This window comes from Drosophila subpulchrella, chromosome 2R (assembly GCF_014743375.2).
Source record: "Drosophila subpulchrella strain 33 F10 #4 breed RU33 chromosome 2R, RU_Dsub_v1.1 Primary Assembly, whole genome shotgun sequence".
Lineage (NCBI taxonomy): Eukaryota > Metazoa > Arthropoda > Insecta > Diptera > Drosophilidae > Drosophila > Drosophila subpulchrella.
This window is the reverse complement of record NC_050611.1, coordinates 21,438,231-21,447,666: the sequence shown is the minus strand read 5'-3', so window position 1 is coordinate 21,447,666 and position 9,436 is coordinate 21,438,231. Positions and strand designations below refer to the sequence as shown.

Below are 9,436 nucleotides of genomic sequence, written 5' to 3'. Positions count from 1 at the left end.
TTCGCCAGGGAAAGACCAGTATTACCCTCTATCAGATCGATTTAGAATCCATTTATTCACATTACATTTGAAGTTAAACCAATTAAAATCCGCAGACGCTTACGCAATGTTGGCGATGTGCTGCTCCACCTCCTGCTTGGTGAACATGTAGAACTCCTTCTCCTTGGTCATGGTCATGACCTCCACATTGGTGGAGTTCAGCTTCTCCTCCATGACCTGCTTGAGGGTGTTCAGCGAGAGGTCGATGGCTTCGTTGAGGGTCATCTGGTTGGTGAAGTTGTCCTGCAGGTTCTGCTGGGCGCCCTCGCTGCCCGATCCAATGGCCTTGGCCTCGTGGCGCACAAAGGTGCCGGAGGGATCCATGTGCCAGAGCTGCGGCTTGCCAGCCTCGATGCCGGCGAACAGGATGGCCACACCGAAGGGTCGGCTCATGGCGGAGGCGCCATCGCTGTCGCCACTGTCGCCGAACTGGATGGCCAGGGTGGAGACGGCCTGGGCGCAGGACTCGATGGACATGCGCTCGTTGTAGACGAACCAGTGGTTCTGGCACTCCACGCGGGCCCGCTCGATCAGGGTCCTGGCATCGGCCATCAGGCCGGAGGTGGCGCATCCAATGTGCTTGTCCACCTCCACGATCTTCTCCACCGTGCTGGAGACCATCAGCGGCGATGTGATGCGCTTCTCCACGGCCAGGACGACGCCTGGAAGGGGATTACACACCTTTACAATGTTCACTAGTTGGCCAGTCCCTCAACTCACCCTCTGGCGTGCAGATTCCAATCGCAGTGGAGCCCAATTTGATGGCCTCAATGGCATACTCCACCTGGAAGAGGCGGCCCTCCGGCGAGAAGGTGTTCACGCCTCTGTCGTACTCGGATCGGGTGAGAAACATGCTGGGCTGTAATTTGGTGCGGTACTATACAAGTCTGTTTTGAAATAAAACTCTAGATAGCGCTTACTTTTCCTTAATTTCCTTTAAAAAATCGCAAACAAATGCCGGATGACTTGACGCTGAAATGACTTGCGGATAAAGTGCCATCCCTAGGCTTATCGATAAGTAGGGCTGCCACATTGTTTTCGACAAAAGCTACTAATAACTAACGCCATTCTACTAAGCTTAAGTTGGCAGCGCCTTTTAAGCGCAAGCTAAACCAGCTGATCTGGCAACCCTCTTGCTGTTACTTTTCACTTTATTTAAATTTTAAAATAAATTTGGTATACAAAACATCAATAAAATGAACAAATTTTCAGAAAATATTAATGGAAATACTAATATTAATAAAATTAAATGAAATTAATGATGGCCTTACCCCTTTTTGATCTATTTTTAGGTACTTGGCTTTGTTTTTAGCTTTCAATCAAGTTTCTTGCACTTCCCGCTTTAAAGTCCAAATTGACATGATTGCCATTAAGCCTTTAAATGGTTATATAAGTCAAACAACCAGTCCACCATTTGGACTACTTCAAGGACCCGGTTTATTTACCGATATTCGAGCAATTGGCGGCTTACTTTTAGTACTTGTTTTACGCCACTAACTACATTGTTAAGTGTTTTAACGCGATTTTAATTATATTTAACTTAGACTTAAGTCTCCAATAAAGGGGCCTTTTATGAGCTATTAAATATCATTGCTATATCGCCAGTGTAATTGGGTTAAAGGAAGCGGTTGCATAACAATCGAATTGGGAGATTTACTTTCACATTGGCGGCTTGCGCGACTGTGCAATTATGGCCATTTAAAATCTAATCATACCCCACACGCACAGTCTCCAACGGTCAGGAAATCCCCGACCTAGCCGTCGAGATAACAAGAGAAACAATGATTGAATGGAAATGGAATAGCGATTAGGTCAAGGTTGCCGTTACATGTTACCCTTCTTTTGAAGATAAAGCGAAAGCGCGCTCTGCAAGACGCGAAGATTTCTGAAGATTTGGGAGTGGCGAGAAGAGCGAAGAGGCGAAGACACCGCTTCGAAAGCAAATGAAGGTCGATGACCAAATGCAGTGCGCGGGAAAGAGAGAGGTGGCTGCGAGCAAGAGGGACACTGCGGACACGTTAATCAGACAGAAAGAGCCGTTAATCACTCCGAAGAATTGCAATAGCCAAGTGGGCCAAAAGCTGCGGGGTGGAAAATGGGGGAAAACTGGACAATGGGCAATTAGCGGCCCAAAAAATCGGAGCCTAAATTTGATTATGAAATAGAATGGGCATGTATGTAAATGCTATGGCCTGTCTTCCGCGTATGTCGCTTTTTTCTTTTTTTGGGCTTAAGCTGGGGATTTGCAAAAAATCAAAGAAAATCGTACCTGGCTTTTGTTTTAGTCGCTGTGTTTAGTCGAATTGTTGGTATTGCCACACGATGGATTTTAAAATAGCCGACTCGAAGCTAAGTATGTTTTCAATTTAATGACTGCCACTGATTGCACAAAATTCCAGGCAACCAGGCAGCTAGTCAGTCATACATCACATAATGCGCACTCGCGAATACGGCTCACATGCATCCAAGAGATACATGATGGCATATCCACCATGCATATATGCAGACATATAGCCACATCTATGTATCCAGTCACGCCGTGGGCTCCCGCAGGCGGCAATCACGATCCGCCAGGGAGCCACCAAATTGCCAGTTGTGGCAGCCGTGTGTCAGGGGTTTCGGTTTCGTTTCGGACCAGCCTATCATGTATCTCCTCGCCTCGTCCATAAAGTCCAAAAACCCAATGACCCAATGCTAGTCCAATGATGCCAAAAAAGTGTTGCAGCACTGGAAGAAACGATGCGATATAGTGTTCTATGTAATTGTAAAACATGCCTAAAGATTATCTCCAATCAATACATAAATTAATACTAAGTATAATAATAATTATATGACTATATAGCAAAAGCTCAAAGACTTTTTTTCGTTAGGATACCTCCCTCTCTAATGATCACTAATAATATACTTATAGAGTAATTTTTTTAAAGATTCAACAAATTCTCTGTATCTCAACGTTCTATCAAACGTTCTTGAAATTAAGACGAAAGTGCCCTCAATTTTTTTCAAAACAAAGTGATGTTTAGAAATGAAAGTATTCCTCTTTTTTTTCAAGGTTCATAGTTAGTATTGAGACTGTGGCTTTAAGAAAGCTCTTGTTATTCTGAGTTCATTGTAGGTATATTATTATATTTAATGAGTGTCTAAATGCGCTCAATTAATCTAATCACTAGCTATTACTCGTATTTCTTAAGTTAAATTGAACCTCTGACATACTTCAATATTTTGGTCATCTGAAAAACTATGCTACATTCAAAGACCCTAGAATAAATTCAGCTGGAAGACTCCAAAGATCAGGGGAGTTGCCTTTTTCGGTGTACGTATGCAGATCTTTTGTGGTCCCACTCACTTCAGATGACCCCATTAAGCTCTATAAGCCGATACGAAATACGCATTTGTAAAATATGTATATCGAATATCTAAACGCATTGTGCTTAGTTTAACCTTCTTATTGTCTCCGCCCCTTACCACACTGGGATTATGTTTTGGCTATTGGGTTTCGGCCTGCGGGGTTTGCAACGAGTGTTGAAGTTAATAGCCGCGGGCATTTGCATAATCCCAGCCTCTCGAATCGTGTATCATATGTCCAGGTGTGGGTCCAATAAAATCGGAAGCCTCGGCCTGCAGTTCTATGTAGTCTTAAGCCAATATACCCATATACCGAGCCACAAATCAAAGCTACCGACAGTTTTTGTTTGTGGGTCTGTGTACCAAAGATTTCCACTTCCTAGCTATTGTCTGTAGGATAACGACCCGGTTACCTTGTTGTAATATCTCGAGTGCAGGAGTCGTGCCTCCGGTACCATCCATCCCCCTTCCCTGAGATTTGGTGGAAACCGAAATCGAAACGAGTTTTCATATAACACCGTTCCCCCGACTGACTTTTCATTACTAAGCCAAAATCCCCAACAACAAAAACGGGCAGCAAAAGAGTTGCGAATGCGCCGCGCCGTCGACTTTGCGTTGCGAGATATAGAAAGACAAGACAGTCCAATTTTTCGGTGTATATAAGCTGAGTGCAGGGGCTCAGCAAGTCAGTCCCAGCTTGGATCTCGTTACCCGTGCAGCACAGCGAATTGTGGAGTAATTGTTCCCCGTGAGACGTCGAATCAGCAGCTCAACAATGCGAATGGTAAAGCCATCGATACAGATTGAAAGTGCAGCGGATCCCCAGGATCCAGCCGAAGTGCCTAGACTCAGAGTGATCAGAACCAGAGAGTGAATCGTGCCTGTTGTATCCTATATTGCAGTTCGTACTTCCTTGTCTCGCCGTGTGCGTGGCATTGGCCCACTGTGGCACCGTGGCAGTCGAGGATAAGAAGGCCGAGGGCGACGGCAAGACCGTGGAGAAGAGGGGCCTCCACCTGGGCGACTACCACCACTACCAGCCCCACCACGAGCACCACCACGAGCACATCAAGACGGTGACCATCGAGAAGAAGGTTCCGGTCCACTACACGGTCACCAAGCACGTTCCCTACACCGTCGAAAAGAAGGTGAGTCCTTAGCCTTCCAGTTCCATTCTATCTGCATTCAGAAAGTCTTTAACAAGTTTGTTCCAAATCAAATTGATATAAAAAGTCTGATAGTTCACTTCCTTGCGTGTAAAAATCCTTTAGATTAATATTTTTAGCTTCATCTTAGACTCAAAATTATACTTCCATGAGTAATCTGTTTTGTCGTTTAAAGAATTAGAAAAATAGGTATATAGTAAATATCCTTCAGATAACTATTTTATATCAAAATAAATCTGAAGAATTAAATATCAACGAAGGTCACTCAAATGATCATTCAATTTTAATGATACTAAGAATGCTTAAGAACGTGCCATAGGCCGAACTAATAACAATCCTTTAATAATAATCCAAAACAGATCCCCTATGAGGTGAAAGTGGATGTGCCCCAGCCCTACATCGTGGAGAAGAAGGTGCCTGTCCATGTCAAGGAGTACGTCAAAGTACCCGTCCATGTGCCCAAGCCCTATGAGGTAATCAAGAAGATCCCCTATGAGGTTAAGATCCCCGTTGACAAGCCCTACGAGGTGAAGGTTCATGTGCCCCAGCCCTACGAAGTGATCAAGAAGATCCCCTATGAGGTCAAGGTCCCAGTGCCCCAGCCCTACGAGGTGATCAAGAAGGTTCCCCATGAGGTTAAGGTTGAGGTTCCCGTTCCCAAGCCATACGAGGTGATCAAGAAGGTGCCCTACGAGGTCAAGTACGAGGTGGAGAAGCCATACGATGTGGAAGTGCCCAAACCCTACGATGTCGAGGTCGAGAAGCCATACACCGTCGTTGTGGAGAAGAAGGTGCCCTATGAGGTCAAGGTTCCCGTCGACAAGCCCTACAAGGTTGAGGTGAGTGAAGTTTCCAGAAACAAAGTTTTCCAAAAGCTATTAGTCAAAACGAGTAGGGTCCCATGAGCCAACTTACCAGCCTCCGCAGAGTTTTGAAAGATTTAACTAGAAGTCTAAAAGAGTAAGCCCCGAATTAAACCATTACCTTCCCTCGTTTCCATACCAGGTGGAGAAACCCTACCCAGTCCATGTGAAGGTGCCCGTCCCTCAGCCTTACACCGTGGAGAAGAAGGTTCCCTACACCGTCGAGAAGCCCGTGCCCTATGAGGTCAAGGTGCCCATCGAGAAGCCCATTCCCGTCTACTCGGAGGTGAAGGTGCCCATCCACAAGGAGATCCCCGTGCCGGAGAAGTACCACGTCGAGGTGCCGATCTTCAAGCACCACGAGCACCACCACGAGGACCACCACGACCACCACGACTACCACAGCCACAGCCACGGCCACCATGGACACTACTAGGGATTCCCGGGAAAGCCCAGAGCCAGACGCACAGAAAGCGAGCACAAGAAGGAGAAGGACGAACAGGGAGGAGAACGAGGAAAACGAGGACTAGGAAGAGCAGCAGGCGAGACACTAACAGCGAGTCCATCTGTATCCCCCAGATGCAGATGCATCCGCGCAGCAACGTTGAGCTGGACGTTGAACGGGTGACACGAGCGGGAGGAATTGAAGATGAAGGGCCTGAAGAATTCGCGCAATTCTTTCGGCCAGAAGGAGGAGAAGAAGAAGAGGAGCCAGAGCAGAAGAGGGAGAGCCAGCGGGGAGTAGCAGTCAGAGGACAAACTAACTAGCTACTCCCATCGAGATCTGGCGGAAAGCCACGAAAACGGTTTCCGCATCAGTTTTAAGCCAAATGTGTTAGTACTTTTATCATTGTGTTAGACCCCTACGATTTCTATTTAAATTATAAGCTAAAGAAACACTGACAAGCAGGCGTAAATTAATGGGGTTTTCGGGCGCAATAACAGGGGGAAGTGAAAGTGAAAATTGACCAGCGAGCCATGGCCATTGGAAAAGACACGTAACGCTGGCGGCGGAAAAGGAAAATGAAAATGAAAGAAAACCAGTTACCACTTACTGTCAGTCAGTGCAGTGTGTGTATTCTGGCGGCCAGTTCATTATGCAAGGAGTGATCCGTTGCGTCATCGGACTGCCAAATTAATTGCAGGAAGCTCTGGCCAACACTTGTTAAAACTTGGCAACATTTTCGCAATTATGGCGGGCTGTCATAATGGCAGAAAAGATTAAGAGGGAAAACAAATGCATAGATTGCCAACAAATTGATGGCTACACGGGAAGAAAAGCCTTAAAGACTTAATAAACATTAATTACAATCCAATCCATTTTGTTTCATAAAACACCTTTTGCAATCATGGAAGATGTGACTTCGCTTATAATAACCCTCTGTCTGTTTGATCTGTGAGTATTTTTTCTGTGGAGTTTAATTTGAATTTATTTGAAAGATATTTGAAGTAAAATGTTTATTTCTCTTATTAAAAAGACATACATTTTTCTCCGTGCACATTTATCGGCTCTATTTGCAATTGAATCGCAATAGCCACGAAAGACAGTTAAAAACATAAACAACGGCACTTCAAGTGCGCAATGACCTCATTTTCGGGGGCAGTAAACGTAGCGCGTAGCCAAATTGCTCTGCATTTCGAAATATCAAACAGTGCAATTACCCACTAATTGCACTACAATGGTGTAAGCTTTGGCGCTCGAACTTTCAAATTTGGCGCCGACTCAGACAGCCACTGTTAGCAAGCCTCTGTTAAGTCTGCCAGCGGTCTGGCAGCCCAGTCTCAGATTTATTTTAGTCAACGGTGAAGTGGCCGCTTTCACTCTCGGTGAAAAAATCGCATAAAAGTCGCTTGGATGGCGCTGACAATTGCAAAATTTCGAAATTCGAACGGCGTATTGGTGCCCGCCCCGCCCACTGTGGTTATACGCCCGAAAACTTTGGATCCTCAGCAAACTTCCAAGGTAAATCGGAAGCACTGCAAAAATATACACATAAACAACTGCACCTTTTTGTTGTCATTCGGCGTTGCCATATTGTCCGTGAATGCGCAAACAGCTGTTTAGTAACATGTGTGAAGTGCCGAGCACAACAGAGAAATGTAAATCGCAATAAGTGAAGTAATTTAATTTTATTGCCGCAGAAACCATTTGCGAAATTGGAGCCGGGAAATGCCACAGTGAGGATCACTTCGGGGGGCATAGTTCTGAACAAGATACCAGCTCTTATAAGGCCAAGTATGAAGAGAACAGCACCCCCCACGACAACTGGAGCGGCGACCGCTGGAGCAACAACAACAGCACCAGCTGGCACAGTGGGATGTAAGTAACAAAATGCGAATAAATATTGTATACAAAACAAATTGTTTGAATATAATTTGTATTAATAATAACATTAATTGTCTTAAAAACCATATAAAAATAAATAAAAAATATTACTTTGATTAATATGGTTTCATTATTTTAGATCCCGCCCTCAAGACGCCCAAGTATGTAATTCAGCCCAGTCCAAGTGGACCTACCGGCAGCCAGATGCAGATGCTGGGAAGAAAGGACTCACAAAGCCTGGGCATGGCCATCAGTTCACTGCCGCCCAACACAATCATCAAGGCCACCACCAGGCCAGCACAAAGTACGCCTCTGGCCCCGGTCTCAGCCTTAGGCACCTCGTCACCATCTACATCGAGTAGTAGCAGGAATTCTATCCAATCCACACCAACTGTGGCAGCTGATTCCAGAGTTTCCTCCGCCGTGCGACAAGCAGTATTCATCAAGAGGGAGCTTCCCCAGCCGCAGAGGAGCGTGCGAAGTCTGACACTAAGTCTGGTGGAGCAAGCACCACTCCTTCATTTGGGTGTGGCTCCCGAGCACCTGTTACTGCTGAAACGACACATCTGCCGCAGTGCCAATGCGACCCACCTGGACTGTTGTATAACTCTAAGAAAACTCCGGCAGAACGAACCTTTTGCTCTGCTGGCCGAGCACTTCGAACTGAGTGAATCGGATGCCGAGGACTCATTCAAGCGCACGCTCATTAAGCTGGCCCGCTACCTCCGACCTCTGATCCGCTGGCCAGATGCCCGGCACCACAACGAGAGATTCAAGCACACACCACTGGACTACCGGGCCAATCTGCTGCACGTTCGCTCGCTGATCGAGTGCGTGGAAACGGATGTGGCTATGGACCTAGGACTTGGCAGCGACAGCTATAAGTTCATATTCTGCATCAATACGAATGGTAAGCTTTGGCTCTGATAACGAACTTTAAGTGACTGTCCCCGCTTCACAGGCATTATCAGCTATGTGTCCAGTGCCTTCCCTGGCAATTGTGATGATATTCAGTTGTTCGAGGCCAGCCGATTTCGGGATGTCATACCGAAGTATTTGACACTGTGCGCGGAACCAGGCAAAGCAGTGCCTCGTGCTCGCAGATCGGAAATGGAGGATTCCCGCGACTCAGCGGATGAGGATGATTACCAGGCCGCCGAGGAACCAAAGCGATCGCTTAGCAAATTCGAGGCCCAACGTATGGGCGGGCAGCTGGCCAACCAGCAATCCCTAAATGTCGTAGACGGAGTACTTACTTCAAAGCGAGCTCCTGCCATTCAATTGCCCACGTTCAAGGCCCAAGAACCCGCCTGCAGAGCCCAAATGCGCGATATGATCGATGGCCTTAGGGAGTTCCGGATTCTCGGTCATTCGGCTATTCAACAAAAGTCGCTACTGGGGTATCTTGATGAAATAATCATAGTGGCTGCTGCACTTTGTAACCTTAAGCGACAGGAGCTGCAATCCTAATTATTTATAAATCTCTGCAGAGGCCTGTTTTAAGGCCAACTAGGTGATAATTTCGTTAGAAGTAAAAAACTTTTGATAGGTTTTGCTATAGAAACTCGGTGGTTTCTTTTTGAATCATTTGAACACCTGTTCTACAACATTAAAGAAACCTTGTTAGTACAGTAATTTGTAATAACAATTAAAATTATAACGATGTGAGAAAGAAACTATAATTTTATACTTATCCA

The 9,436-nt window shown here is 45.9% G+C and overlaps 3 protein-coding genes across 3 annotated transcripts; 2 read left to right on the top strand and 1 right to left on the bottom strand.

The window, feature by feature from the left end:
* Positions 1 to 21: 21 nt before the first annotated feature.
* LOC119549366 (proteasome subunit alpha type-5) lies at positions 22 to 1,062 on the bottom strand. Its single transcript, XM_037857393.1, has 3 exons — positions 960 to 1,062; positions 760 to 898; positions 22 to 701 (listed from the first exon to the last, which is right to left on the bottom strand). The coding sequence occupies exons 2-3, from the start codon at positions 890 to 892 to the stop codon at positions 100 to 102; spliced, it is 735 nt and encodes a 244-aa protein (XP_037713321.1). The 5' UTR covers positions 893 to 898; positions 960 to 1,062; the 3' UTR covers positions 22 to 99.
* Positions 1,063 to 4,080: 3,018 nt separating this feature from the next.
* Positions 4,081 to 6,316, top strand: LOC119550348 (skin secretory protein xP2). The gene is made up of 4 exons (XM_037858967.1): positions 4,081 to 4,168; positions 4,287 to 4,532; positions 4,910 to 5,389; positions 5,556 to 6,316. The coding sequence occupies exons 1-4, from the start codon at positions 4,160 to 4,162 to the stop codon at positions 5,847 to 5,849; spliced, it is 1,029 nt and encodes a 342-aa protein (XP_037714895.1). The 5' UTR covers positions 4,081 to 4,159; the 3' UTR covers positions 5,850 to 6,316.
* An 880-nt stretch (positions 6,317 to 7,196) lies between these two features.
* LOC119549823 lies at positions 7,197 to 9,415 on the top strand. Its single transcript, XM_037858101.1, has 4 exons — positions 7,197 to 7,376; positions 7,556 to 7,733; positions 7,879 to 8,649; positions 8,701 to 9,415. Exons 1-4 carry the CDS (start codon positions 7,269 to 7,271, stop codon positions 9,207 to 9,209), a joined length of 1,566 nt encoding a protein of 521 aa, XP_037714029.1. The 5' UTR covers positions 7,197 to 7,268; the 3' UTR covers positions 9,210 to 9,415.
* The last annotated feature ends 21 nt before the right edge of the window (positions 9,416 to 9,436 follow it).

Bases quoted from the DNA above. Each gene is read 5' to 3' on its own strand.
- LOC119549366 (XM_037857393.1), bottom strand. From the start codon at position 892: ATGTTTCTCACCCGATCCGAGTACGACAGAGGCGTGAACACCTTCTCG. The intron at 702-759 runs GTGAGTTGAGGG...ATCCCCTTCCAG, and splicing joins TGGAATCTGCACGCCAGAGG to GCGTCGTCCTGGCCGTGGAG.
- LOC119550348 (XM_037858967.1), top strand. The intron at 4,533-4,909 runs GTGAGTCCTTAG...AATCCAAAACAG, and splicing joins CCTACACCGTCGAAAAGAAG to ATCCCCTATGAGGTGAAAGT. The intron at 5,390-5,555 runs GTGAGTGAAGTT...TTTCCATACCAG, and splicing joins ACAAGCCCTACAAGGTTGAG to GTGGAGAAACCCTACCCAGT.
- LOC119549823 (XM_037858101.1), top strand. From the start codon at position 7,269: ATGGCGCTGACAATTGCAAAATTTCGAAATTCGAACGGCGTATTGGTG. The intron at 7,734-7,878 runs GTAAGTAACAAA...TCATTATTTTAG, and splicing joins ACCAGCTGGCACAGTGGGAT to ATCCCGCCCTCAAGACGCCC. The intron at 8,650-8,700 runs GTAAGCTTTGGC...CCCGCTTCACAG, and splicing joins ATTCTGCATCAATACGAATG to GCATTATCAGCTATGTGTCC.